General features: G+C 38.1%; 1 protein-coding gene across 1 annotated transcript in view; it reads left to right on the top strand.

Annotated features, from left to right (window-relative positions):
• Positions 1-14,356, top strand: part of ACACA (acetyl-CoA carboxylase alpha) — a 335,776-nt gene that overhangs the window by 260,123 nt on the left and 61,297 nt on the right. The window contains exons 40-41 of the mRNA XM_012648637.1: positions 8,671-8,940; positions 14,204-14,301. Of these exons, the coding sequence (XP_012504091.1) occupies positions 8,671-8,940; positions 14,204-14,301 (368 nt within the window). The remainder of the gene's footprint in view (positions 1-8,670; positions 8,941-14,203; positions 14,302-14,356) is intronic.

The raw sequence follows: 14,356 nt of genomic DNA on the forward strand, positions 1-14,356 counted from the left end.
CATAATCCTAGCACTGTGGGAGGCCAAGGTGGGAGGATTGCTTGAGGCCAGGAGTTCGAGAGCAGCCTGAGTGAGACTCCATGTCCACCAAAAAAAAAAAAAATGAAAAAATTAGCGGGGCCTGGTGGTACGTGCGTGTAGTCCCAGCAACTCAGCAGGCTAAAGCAGGAGGATCACTAGAGCCCAGGAGTTTGCGGTTGCAGTGAGCTATGATGATGTGACTGCACTCTAGCCTGGGTGACAGAGTGAGACTGTGTGTGGGGAAAAAAAGCTTGATTGACTTTGAAAATCCTAGTGCTTCCATTGGCCCACTTGTAGAGGGCTCCTCAGTTGCGGAGGGTTCCTCAGTTCCTTTCAAAAGTAGGTCTAGAGATAGCCTTTAAACAAAATAATGCACTTTTGTACATGTCTTAAGTTTTAATATTTTACTGAAAAAGGATGTGACATAATACCCTAAGTCAGGAAACTTTACAGTTCCAACTAGAGGCAATAATGAACACCAGGACAGCAACAGATGACACCAGAGGATGAGGTGTGGCGTGGAGCACCAGAGTTCAACATTCATTCCTATGATTAATGGGCAAGGCTTCTGGAACTATAGTAGGCCAACTTGTTTAATTTCCATATCAACCAATTAATCCTATGCCCCATTTCTCAAATACCACTGGCTATGTGCTCCATTGCATGTTTTAAAAAAAAATTCGAATGCTTATTAAATTACAGTTTGTGCATATGTAAAATTACTGTGATTTTGTGTATATAAATATTACAGGGAGAAATAATTCCCCTGTTTAAAATATTATTTCTAACATTTTCAAAGAATTACCTCTGGGATGAAATTTTTTGCTCTAAAGTTATATTTTTCTTACCCTTTTATTGCTTTTTAGAGGGGTTAAGGTAAGTTCGTTCAGCCATTTTTGAATTATCCAAGCATGAAAAAAGTTTTTCAGCTGTTAAGAAAATTGTTTTGAGCTGTTATATGTGATCATACAACACTAGACAATGGAACGTGATATCTGGCAGATAATACAATATAGAAAGGCATGGACATTTTTTTCAGCATGGCTTTTCCAAATGGCACAAATTAAGTCAAATATTGCATTGTCTTATGGCTTAAAAATACATCTTTAAAGACCTATACAGTATTTTCTGATATTTCATCAAGTATGTTTTATTATGAGATTAACATGAGTTAAACTTACAATGATAATTATCTTTTGATAGTATCTAATTACAGATTTAATATTCCTTGCAAGATACAAAAGGGGGACAAAAGATAACATTTTGTTATGTGTCTAAAAAGGAAGTCAAGTTCAGATTCCTTCTCTCTGGGTCTTAGTTTTCTCATCTTTATGATGCAGATGATGTCTGGGTCTGGTTCAGCTCTGACATTTCTAGGATCCCATGTAATGCTGCTGGGTGGTTGTCTTCCTGGCATTAGTAGAATTAGAACAATAGCCACTGGAGGCTGTGCCAAAAAACTTAAGTTTTAGACTTTTAGCATGGAAAATAATAAATAAAGCTTCAACATCTCAGCCACAGTCTAACCTGTATTTAAATCTGCATAGGAAGATATTGTTACAGCTGAAGTCAAAAGTGGAGAGATATAAGAAAGGTAACCGTGGCAAAGATAGTCCCTTTCTGTTTCCCACAGCACAGATAGAGTTGATGGATGCTTCTTACACCCTTAAAAATCAAAATCCTGGCATGTTTTGCCCCTTAGCTTTTCCTTCAGATTTCTCTGTTGAGCATAATATTGTTTTATTTTGTGATAACAACAGCAGCCTTGGAAAGTGCCTATGTGCACTTGCACATTCTATTCACACTGATAGTACAATTAATGTGGATGTCAATTTTGGTGTTAATTTTGGGTCATGATTAGTGTTGACACTTTGTGTCAGACTAATGGCATTTATGGGCACCATCAGAATAAATGTTAATATTATCATGTTTTTACTATCTGTTATAGTAATATTAAACCAAGGTCCTCCCAGGAGAAAAAAATACATATATGGATAGATAGATAATGCCTTTCTGTATCGCTGGTGTTACTCAGCGAGAAAATGACATCTCAGGGCAGAATCCTAATCACTGTTTGGAGCATCAGAAATAATGATCACCTCTGATCGGAGGTTGTGAATAATTCATTCGATTTGATTTTCACGTCCTGTCCAGTGATACTTTTCAAACCAAATGTGTTTCTACAGGAAAATAATGGTCCCACTTCTTATGGAAATACTGTGGCACAAATCATTTTACCCACATAAAAACAGTTAAATAAGACTGTTCTCTTCTGCTTGCTTTCTCCTCCTCATCCCCTCCTCCCTCACTTGAGCATGTTTATTCCAGCATCAGAATGTGGCCAAAGAAATATTTTCTTCCTTAGAACTTATATAAGGGAAGCAAATATTTATTTCTGCTTATCCTTAGCTCATTCACTGTAGCTCTTTTGATCCTTTCTTTTTCATTTAAAGATAATTAGCTTAGGTTGATAACCCTCAACCTAAGAACACCTGCTCATTGGAATGTTCTGTTATGAAAAATAATCAGAAATTAAATATTTTAAAACTTACTTATGGCTATATTAATGAAAACATAATTTGCTAAGGACCCAGGACCATTTGCCTAGTCAGTACCTGAGAGAGGCAGTGGTCAAGGAAGAAGATGCCGGCACTGCCAATTTGAGTCTGAAACCCATCGACTATAAACCCACCTACTCACAGGCAGGCTACAGGCTGCCCTTTTGTTACTTTCTTAGCCCGTCAGTCTTTCTTCGGCCCTTAGTCCTAGAGTGTCATTTTCACCAGGTTTCACCTGGATAAAAACGTTAGGGGGAAAGAGAAGATGAAAAAGGGGATTCAGTGATGGAATTTTCCTTGTTTATTATTCCTTAGTTAATATACAAAGCAGCTTGGGCTTAGGTGCCTTGTATATTAGGCAAAATCAATGAATGTCACATTCCTAATCACATTGTCACACTTGTGTATACCTTTATAGTGACTACAGAATTTTCAATAAGAAATCTCCATTGTGTATATAATATAGATAGCCCCATCTATATAAAGTAATTCAGTAAAGACTGAAAAACTTACAGTGTCCTAATTAAGTGTGGGGGGGATATGACTGTCTTCTGAAGTAATGACCTAATCCTCTGAGACAAACCTATTATTAGATAGAATATTTTGAACCATTTCTCCTGAATGTTGTGACCCTTTTTTTTCTCTTCTAAATCTAACAAGGGCAGGGGGAAGCGTTTTCCAACCTAGTTTTCATCATCAGACAAAGTATTTTGCATTCAGAAACCATTTCCAGTATCAAATTCAATTTTGTCAAGTGATTAGTTGAGTTTGGAAGAGAATAATTTAAAAACACAAAGCTGGAAATGGCTGTGTTGCTTCTACACTGGAGGAGAGCAGTTGCTATTCTCAGGTTGCAAGCCTCCTTTTAGTGACCGTGCATCACAACAGGATTATTGTTATGTATCTTTGCAGCTGTTACAGACCTGCATCTGTTGACACCAGGTGTTCCTACCCAGGCCTGCTGGAAGAAATAGGGGAGTGGGTGAATTGATACCTTGCCTATCAGTGCAAGTGTCCTTTTATGTACATATGTTTGTAAAGCTCTTTAGTCTCCTTCAAGATGAAAGGCTCTGTATAAATATAAGCTTTCGATTTTAGTACATGTTTGTAATACATGTGGTACAGTTCTAAATATGTATTTAGCTGATAGGCACTGTTCTTGTCTATTGTACAAATATTGACTTTAAAAGTATAAATATGTATTTAACCATCAGACCAGAAAAACACTGAAGCAGTTACTTCTCAGGTAGCGATATTAATATTGTATAAACCTATATATGCATATGTTTACATTCTACCACATCATTGCAGACATTTTTTTAAAGAAATGAAATGATAGTCCCAACAAACTAAGATAGTTCTTGATATTCTTATTCCTTTAAGGTGAGTCTTGGTTTTTAATTTTCATGTGTTTTTATCTCTCTAATTTTACATAAATAAGAACTGTTGTTGTATGACTAAAATCTAGAATCAGTTCCCCTAAAATGTGAGAAATCCATTAGGCTGGTAAGATTTTCCCCCTTTAAAAATTTTTTTTTATTATGGAAATGCTCAAACATACACAAAAGTGGGGATAAATAATATAAACTTCCATTTACCTGTTACCCAGCGCAGAGGTATTTGGTAGTCGTCTTCTCTCAGTTATTTTTTAATTTATAAAAATTTAAAATTATCAGTACAATACAAACATGTTAAAGAAAATTTGGAAAATGGAAAAAACACACCGTCTTATCCTCCTAGTAATTATCATCTCATTTTGCTATGTTTCTTCTTTATTTTGGGGTTTTAAAAAAATGTATTTTGGGGACAGAGATATATATAAAGATAAAGTCTCATTCTGTTGCCCTGGCTAGAGTGCAGTGGTATCATCACAGCTCATTGCAACCTCAGACTCCTGGGCTGAAATGATCCTCCTGCCTCAGCCTCCCAAGTAGCTGGGACAACAGGCACATGCCACTACACCTGGCTAATTTTTCTATTTTTTTGTAGAGACAGAGTCTTGTCTTGTTTAGGTTGGTCGCATACTCCTGACCTCAAGCAATCCTCCTGCCTCAGCCTCCTGGAGTGCTAGGATTATAGGCGTGAGCACCTGACCCCAACATGCTTTTAGATTGATAGAGTTGGAATATAATACATACTATGCACTTAATATGTGTCAGGTACCATTCTAGGGCTTAATGTGTATTTAGTCCTCACAACAAACTCATGCAGTAGGTTGTTACTACTCCCATTTCACTAGTGAAGAAACTGAGGCACAGAAAGTTTGCTGTGGTTTACCTAAGGTTACATGTCTAGAAAACTGACTGAGTCTCGGTTCTGTCAGATTCTCTTAGATTCAGATTCAGAGTCTCAGAATCTGACTGAGTCTGTGGCCTTAATTGCTACCCTGATTTGCTTCTCACAATTACTATGGCATGCATGCAGTTTTGTATCCTACTTGTTCTAATTTAGTATTACATTATGGGTACTTTAAAATGCTATTCATAGTCTTCATAGCCATTATTTTATAAGATTGCACAGAACACTAGCAATGACCTTACTATCCAATTTATTTTCTTCCAAAAACGTTTCTATCATATTTTTTAACTTTTTATTTTAAAATAATTTTAGATTTTCAGAAAAGATACAAAGATAATATAGAGAGTTTCCGTATACCCTTCACCCAGCTTTTCCTAATGTTAACATCTTATATAACCATGGTATAATTATGAAAACTTAAGATACCAACATTGGTACAATTATAGACTTTTTTTAGATTTCACCAGTTTTTCTACTAATGTCCTTTTTCTGTTCCAAGATCCAATCCAGGATACTACATAGCATTTAGGGGTCAATGACATTTATGTTTGTGCTACAATGGATGTTATTCAGCTAATGGCAGTGAAACTAATCTGGAACATACTTCCTGAATTTCTCTAGTAAGGGAAATACAATTTATTTTTGTGTAAACCTTATTTTAGAAAACAAACAATTCACATTAACTGTAAGAATAAGTTACTTAATTCTTTTGTGCCTCAGTTTCCTCATGGCAACAATAATAATAGCTTCCTCTGAGTTAATAATAATAGTAGCTATTTGAGGGCTTTTATATGCCAAGCTCTGTATTAGTTTAACATGGTGTTCCTTAAAATAGTCACTCCAGAAAGGTGCTATTGTCCCCATTTTATAAAAGGAAAAAGTGAGGCTATAAGAGGTTATGTGTTCAAAGTTACACAGCTAGTATAAAACTGAGATTTGAACCAAGATAATTTGACTCCCCAGCTTAAGCTCTTGAGCACTATTAGTATTGTCAACTTTTATTTAGTACAGTATAGCATGTAATAAATGTTCAGTTAATCGTAGCTATTATTGTTATTTTTACAAATAAAATAGTTTAATGATATTTAGGACTCTTATTCTATGATCCCTAAATATAAGTTACGGTCAGTGTTCTAAGCCCTTGTTGTTGACTTTTTTTCCAACTATTATTTTTAAAAATGACGAGAACTAGCAAGTATTTATTACTCCCATATTATGTGTAGGGATCCTACAAGGCACTAGAGAAGATGATGTAATGGTTCGAGATGGTAAGCTAAAAGCAGTCCCAGGCAGTATGTGATTAATTTTCAAAGGAATGCTCTACCCTAGGTCTTAGTAGGTGACCAGAAAAGAGAGGGGCCACTTTAGTCTAGAGGAAGCTTTACTGAAGAAATGGAATTTGAATGAATCTTTTGGAATGGATAAGATTTGGACAAGTTTTTATGTTGAAATTAATATAATCTCTGCTTCCAACAGTTTGTTCCTCAAACATATGGATATTATTTTCTTAATTTTGTATGTGGGGACATGGAAGCTCAATAAAGTTATATAATTTCAAGATCACAAATTAATAAGTTAATAAGCCTGGATTTAGATTTGAGTTTATTGGACTCCAGGCCATGTTCACCATTATATGCCCTATCCTTTGACTAGCAATGAAATCTAAATTTTACTGTAAATTGAGCATCAGATGCTTTCTTAGATGTTTATCCATTGTGCTAACTCAGAACAGAATATCTTTGAATAAGGAATCTTGCTGTACTAAGACTGATATAACACTCTCCATTCCATATTAGTACTTTTTAAGGTGGGAGGGGGACAGTCGATGAGAAACACACTTTGGAAAGATATTGATAAAGAGTAGTGTGTTCTTGGTGCTACATTGTCGACACCTAATTAGAAGTCAATATTGCAAGCATAATGACCTGACCAATTGCTGAACTGACTGCCCAAGTAACACAGTTACAGTCCCCAGGTAGTAATGAAAGTTAAGAGTATTATTTGCCTGCCCAGTGCCATATTGTCACAATGTTTACATTTGTTGTACACAAATGCTGAAGTAGATTTTTCAGGGTTTGTATCTAAGCTGCTTTTGGCCTAGGTGGCTAAGGTTAATATGTTGTAAAATTTGGTGTAAAACCCAATCTTCCTAACAACAAATGCATTTAGAGGAAAGTAGACAGAAATTAGCTTTTCTTTCCTGAAAAACAAAAGAGATTTGAGGCTAGAGGGGAACATAAGAAGGCAGTTAAAATTTCTCCACATATAGGCATTATATTAACTAGCTTCCTAAAAACCACAACCAAAATTATCCTGATGTGGGGATTTTCTCTGTGCTATTTTTTGGATGATATACTTTTCCTTCCTTTCTCTGTCTTTAATGAGCAGATAGAGTAATACTTTATCTCAGAAGGTGATTGTATTTTTTCCCATGTATTATATCCATTTTTATTTGTATTTGGTCAATGGTGTGATATATTAAATAGCTTATATTTATCTGTGGGTATTTCATATATATATTTCTTAGTGCTGAGAATCACAAATAGCTGTTTGGAAAGCTTCGACCAGCCTGATTACAGTGGATGTGCAATTGGATTGAGGAATGTGTACTCAGAGCTTATGATCACTGGCCCGGTTGAGTCTGGGTGATGCATGTGGCTTTCCAGGGATGCTGCTATTTACATCTGTTAATGACCCTTCTTGATGGCCAGCTCCCCAATGAGGTGATATGCAGCAGCCTAGGGATGAGGGAGCAAGGCTGCAGATGTGGCTGGGTCCATTAGGCAGGACCAGGAATGTTCATCTGGTAGGCTTTGTGTTTGGGGGCAAGTGGTGGGGACGGGGAAGGGACAAGAAACAGAAAAAAAGGTGGAAAAAAAAAAGAATGGAAAACATTACTTATCCAGATATGGGGGAAACAGACAGGCATACATGAAAAACTGCAGCTGTAACGAGTGTATGAGTGAATAGAAAAGAAATGGAACTTGCAAATAAACAAGTAGAAGGATTGACTAGTTTTCACATAGAAGGGGATTAAAACAGGACAGGGCCGTGAGGGTTTGGGAAGAGACATGTCACTCTGCCTTTTAAGTCAATATCATTTGTGTGACTGGTCAGATGCTGTTGATCAGAGATTTACATATATCATAGTACAGCAAGAGATTAGTTCTTTGCATCCTTTGGTTTTCTGATGCTGGAAGAAAACAGCAAGAGTTGGTCACAAGGATACAGTGTTGAACAATAGCAATTTCTTGCAGAAATGTAAGATACCTGAAGCAAGCCGGTAAAGAATGTTTCTATTATTCCTATCAAATGCTAGAGGACAGTAAAAGGACCCTGGATAACGAAAAGTGTATAGTCCATGAGAAGTAATCCTCACCCTGTTCCTTTATGTGTTGAAGATTTCTTGGAACAAATCTTAACAGAAGATGGAAATAATGTTAGTATATAGGATAGTAAAATGAGAATTCTGGATTTAATCACCATTGCCATGGCATTCTTCTACAGGTATCTTGAGTGCATTTAGACTCTGGTTTTTCTATCTTCTTTGAGCAGGCCTAAAGAAGGAATTGAGAAAGCTTTGAGATCTGTAGTAAACCAGCTGTCCTCAGCATAATCTAGAGCAGTGTACTAGAATGTTTGTTTTAGTTTCCCCGTAGGGACTTTGGCCCTTTAGCAATGTATATCTTTACATCAAGGCTGTGTGTACGTATGCTTTGATACCCTCAAGGAACCTGAAAAAAAGTCTGCAGGGAAGAAACTTGTATTCATTTGTTTGTTTATGCCTTTGCAGATTGGCATGGTAGCTTGGAAAATGACCCTGAAAAGTCCTGAATATCCAGAAGGCCGAGATATCATTGTTATTGGCAATGACATCACATACCGAATTGGGTCCTTTGGGCCTCAAGAGGATTTGTTGTTTCTCAGAGCTTCGGAACTTGCCAGGGCAGAGGGTATTCCACGCATTTATGTAGCAGCCAACAGTGGAGCAAGAATTGGACTGGCAGAAGAAATTCGTCATATGTTTCATGTGGCCTGGGTAGATCCTGAGGATCCTTACAAGGTACAGACGAAGGAAAAGATAATACTTCAAGATGCTATATGGTTATGTGCATGTGTGTGTATAGGTGTAGAGAGTGGGGAAGAGGTAGAGGCTTAAGTTCAAAAGTTGCCACTTATGGCAAAAATTAAATATAAACAAAATTACTTATGAAAATTCCTTAAGACACAGTATTAGAGACAAATTATTTCTCAGTGTGTTCACCTGGTTTTTCTTCCAGCTTTAAAACAGATCGCTATTTCTTTAGTTGAACACTAGATAAAATAATATGTGTGCATTTAGCATAAGACATGCTAAACCAAAAATATGTATCTTTAAATGATTCCACTGTGGCTTCCAGGACTTATCGGACAGTGATCACCAAAATCCCTTACATCCTCAGCTTCTGCTCCAACCTGCTTGCTCCACTTGAAACCTGTCTCTCCCCTAAAGACATTGCTTCCCCTATAGCCCTCTTAAGTACCACCTGATTTCTGTCTTTTGTACTGCTGAGCCTAGGTGGGGAATACAGTCTTCCTCAATCTCCATTGTTACTTCCAGGCCCTTTCCCCTCCCTTCTCCCTGAAAAAAATCCCATCTTTGAATGTCATGTCATCAGACTGTGCCATACCATCACTTCTCCTTGTTGTAATGTTTCCCAACCCTTTGGTCCCTCCTTCTCATTCTTTGCATCTTTTGGTTCCTGGCACATTGCCACTCTCTCCAGTGCTACTAGTCGTGTGATAATTCTTTCTGGTTGCTATATCCACACAGATGATCTTTCCCATAATCTGACCTCTTGGATCCTTGCCTTCCGCTTCCAATGGTCCTATGCTCTGCAGTAGCTCAGCCTCTCATTCCCCATAATCCCAATTTCAAGCATCACTTCCTTTGCCACCCCCTCCATCCTGTCTTTCCAGCTCCCTCTATTTACTGCTTCAAGTCTAACAATCCTTTGAACTTTCCAGGACCTACAACTATTGATCCTGCCACCTCTCTTCTGTTCTTCTCTCCTTCCTTATACCCTCGTTTTATTCCTAGGTAGCTTAAATCCCAAGGTCAATCATAGGTTAGTCATTATAATCACATTGTAATCATTACCTTTCCTTCACCTTCAACTTTTTTGCTTTTCTTTTCATTCTGCTTACTCTGCCTTACAAAAACCTTGTTCAAATCCAGCTCTATCTACTCCCATGCCTACACCTGCACAGCTGAACATTGTTGGAGAAAAGCACAGTTCTGTTGAGTGATTTTACTTTAAATTCAAGTTTACCAACAATCTGGTTGATGATTTTACATCTCTCTCCCCAAACCCCTAAGACCCTCTTCCCCAGTCCTCACTTTTAGCTCATATCAGACCTTGCTTTCCATTTCACCAAGAAATCAGAAATAGTGAGTTTCCACAACTCCCTCGTATCTTCATCTGTGCCTTTACTTTCCACCTTTTTTCCTATACTTTGGATGAACAGTTCCTTGTCTAAGGCTTATCCCTGCACTTAATCTTCTCCCTTCTTGCCAGCTTCTTCCCGCTCTTTCTTTCTTTTCTTCCTTTTTTTTTTTTTTTTTTTTTGTCCTGAGACAGGGTCTCACTCTGTCGCCCGGGCTACAGTGCAGTGGTGTCATCATAGCTCACTGCAACCTCAAACTCCTGGGCTCAAGGGATCCTCCTGCCTCAGCCTCATGAGTAACTGGGACTACAGGCTCATGCCACCATGCCCAGCTAATTTTTATATTTTTTTATAGAAACAGGATCTCACTTTTACTCAGGCTGGTCTTGAACTCCTGGACTCAAGTGACCCTCCCACCTCGGCCTTCTGAAGTGCTAGTATTACAGGCCTGAGCCACCACCCCTGGCCTTCCCACTCTTTCTTGCATCATCACTTTTCCTCTCCATTGGATCTACACTTTTAGCAGACAAACATCCCTCCTGTCATATCTCTACCTCGTTTTCTCCTTCCCTTTACAGCATAACTTCTTAAAAGAGTTGTTTATGCTTGTTGTCTCTAGATGGTCTCCTTCCGTTTTCTCTTGAACCCACTTTATTTAAGCTTGTACCCTTACCATTACACTGTAGCTACTTTTGTCAAGGTCACCAATGATTCTACGTTGATAAATTCTGTGGTGATTTCCCAGTCCTCATCTTAGTTATTTGATGATTCAGTAGTATTTGACACAGTTGGTCACTCCCTCATCCTTGAAATACTTTCTTCTGTTGGCCTTCAGTACCCCAGAGTCTCCTTTTCATCTTTCTACATTCCTGGCTCCTCTTCCTCAGTTTGCTGCCTTTTTTTTTTTTTTTTTTTTTTGAGACAGAGTCTCATTCTATCACCTTGGGTAGAGTACTGTGGCATCATCATAGCTCACTACAACCTCAAACTCCTGGGCTCAAGCCATCCTCTTGCCTCAGCCTCCTGAGAAACTCGGACTACAAGTGCACACCATAACGCCCAGCTAATTTTTCTATTTTTAGTAGAGATGGGGTCTCACTCTTGCTCAGGCAGATCTTGAGCTCCTGAGCTCAAGCAATCTTCCCGCCTGTGCCTCCCAGAGTGGTAGGATTGCAGGCGTTGAGACACTTTACCCGGCCAACCTTTTCTCCTTTCAATGTAAGAGTATTTGAGGGGATGATGGAAACTGTCTATATTTTCATTGTGGTGGTGGTTACACAAGTGTATGTATTTGTCAGAACTCATCAAATTATAACATTTAAAATTGATGAGTTTTGTGGCATGTAAATTATACAATACATCAATAAATTCATTTAAAAAGTGTTTGGAAATTGAGAGTGACCACTAACAGGTGCAGGGTTTCTTTCTGGGGTGATGGAAGTGTTTTGCAATTAGTGGTAATGGTTGTATAACATCTGAATATGCTAAAGTCTACTGAGTCATACATTTTAAAATAGTGATTTTTATGTTATGTAAATTTTATCTCCGTTTTTTAAATTTAAAAAATATGTGAATGGAGACAGATGTCAGGATCATAGGTGCTGTAGCAGTACCAAGAAGTTCTGGACTCCCCAGTCTCAACCCCACCGGGACCCAATGCCCTCTCACCTGATGGTTTGGCAGGATAGCCAATATAGAAAGTGGGATAGAAGGAAAAAAAGTGTTTCAAGAGCTTGGTCCCTGGACCTCTTCTCTTTTTCTGTTAACTTTCCCGTGGTGATCATATCCAGTCTTAAAACTTTAAATTCCATGTATAAGCTGATAAGCTTCCAAATTTATATCTTACTCCTGAACATCAAGTTCATATATCCAAGCCCAACATCTTTACTTATATCTGCCTAAATGTCACTTCTAATCCTCCTTAAATTTGTTCTTCCCAGTCTTCTCTGTCTCAACAAATGGGACCTCTGTTTCATTTGTTTAAGTAAAAGAGTTATCCTTGACTTTTCTGTTTCTTGCACACCCCACATCCACTGTCAGTAAATCATGTTTACATGTTTACCTTCAAAATGCTTCCAGAATCTGACCACATCTGACCACTTCCACTGCTACCCAGTAGTCTTTACCTGCATATTGCAGTAGCCTCCTAAATGGCCTTCCTGCTTCCAGCCCTGCCCCCAGCCCCACCCAAAGTCTGTTCTCAACAGTAAGTGGAATGATCCAGTTAAAATATAAATCAGATCACAGCTCAAAACTTTTCTCTGATTAAAACCCTTTAATGGCTTCCCAGTTCATTCAAGTAAAAGCCAAAGACTACCGGTATGGTTACCTATGAGGTCTTACATGTATTGGCTTTCCAATACCACTCTGCCCTTGTTTCTTGCTGCATTCCCCCTCCCCCACCATTTCACACATGGCTCTACCAGCCTCTTTGCTAGACACACCCATGCCTCAGTGTACTTGCACTTGCTATTCCTTCTATCTGGAACGCTTTTCCCCCCGGATAATCCTTATGTCTCATTTCCTTAGCACCTCAGGTCTTTATTCAAATGACACTTTTCAGTGAGGCCTTCCCTGGCTGTTCTTTCTGAAAGTTCAATTCTCAGATCTCCCTTCTCTATTTTATTAAAAAAAAAAAAATTTTTTTTTAAGAGATGGGGTCTTAATATGTAACCTAGGCTGGCCTTGAACCCCTGGACTATAGGCATGCGCCACCACACCTAGCTATTTAGTTTTTTTCATTAAATGTTATTCCCATTAATATTATACACTTTACTTACTTATTTTGTGTATTTTCTGACTCTCCCACTAGAAGGTAAGTTCCGTAAGACCAGGAATTTTTGTCCGATTTGTTCATTTCATTTTTCCAGTGCCTGGAACAGTGCCCTGCACATAATAAGCATTCAGGAAATGTGTGCTGACTGACATACTAACGACAGTCAGTGCTACAAGGTGTTGTCATCACAAATCATGTAAGACCAATTGCAGATTCATGTCTCTTCTGCATTGTGCTCACTGTGGCACATAAATTCATCAAGTTAAATGTTGGGCATAATTTCTCATCGTATTTAAAATGTTTTCCTCTGTTTCCTTATTTTTTTGGCTGAGTGACTAATTCGTTTAAGTTAAACACATGTACTATGTAACTATTTTGTGAGTGTGTATATGTATACATACAAATAAATCAATTATGAAATGTTAGTATGATTTTTTTTAAATATAAATGGGAATTAGGACTGAAGAAAGCCAAAGGTATGAGTTCAGTGTTTGCTGACTATTAGCACTGCATAGGCTTTTTTTTTGAGAGAGTCTTGCTCTGTTGCCTGGGCTAGAGTGCCGTGGCATCAGCCTAACTCACAGCAACCTCAAACTCCTGGGCTCAAGCGATCCTCCCGCCTCGGCCTCCCAGAGTGCTAGAATTACAGGTGTGAGCCACCGTGCCCGGACTGCATAGACTCTTGATTTTAACATTGAATCCCCTAGATTTGTGATTCTCTCATTTATCCCTTACTCATATATTTTTATGATACTATGGATTTAAGAGAGTGAAAAATAGTAACTCACAATTCTTTAATGTCATGTTGATATCTTTAATAGAGGTGTCACTAAAGATCAGAAAATGACCCTTTAACCCTGTTGAAAATGAAATGAATGGAATGTATTTGGAGTTGCAGCTATAAGGTGTCTCCTTTCAAGGATAGTTGGTGACAAAAATTGGGCACGTCCATCTTTCAAAGGAGACCTGTTTACGCTAGCATCCTGTTAGATAGCTAACTCTAAGAAGTGATGTGGCAGTTTAAAGCTAGCTTTGCAACAAGCTTCGTTATGCATGCTTTGCTGTATCTTCTGGTTAGGTGACAATGGCAAATAGTGAATTAAAAACTATTTGTGCTTTACAGGGATACAAGTATTTATATCTGACCCCTCAAGATTATAAGAGAGTCAGTGCTCTCAACTCTGTCCATTGTGAGCACGTGGAGGATGAAGGAGAATCCAGGTAGGTATATGGGTATCAGAATAATTTGGCCACGACTAAAGAAAAGGAAATATGG

The sequence above is a fragment of the Propithecus coquereli genome, unplaced genomic scaffold, assembly GCF_000956105.1.
Source record: "Propithecus coquereli isolate 6110/MARCELLA unplaced genomic scaffold, Pcoq_1.0 Scaffold291, whole genome shotgun sequence".
In the NCBI taxonomy this organism is placed as follows: domain Eukaryota; kingdom Metazoa; phylum Chordata; class Mammalia; order Primates; family Indriidae; genus Propithecus; species Propithecus coquereli.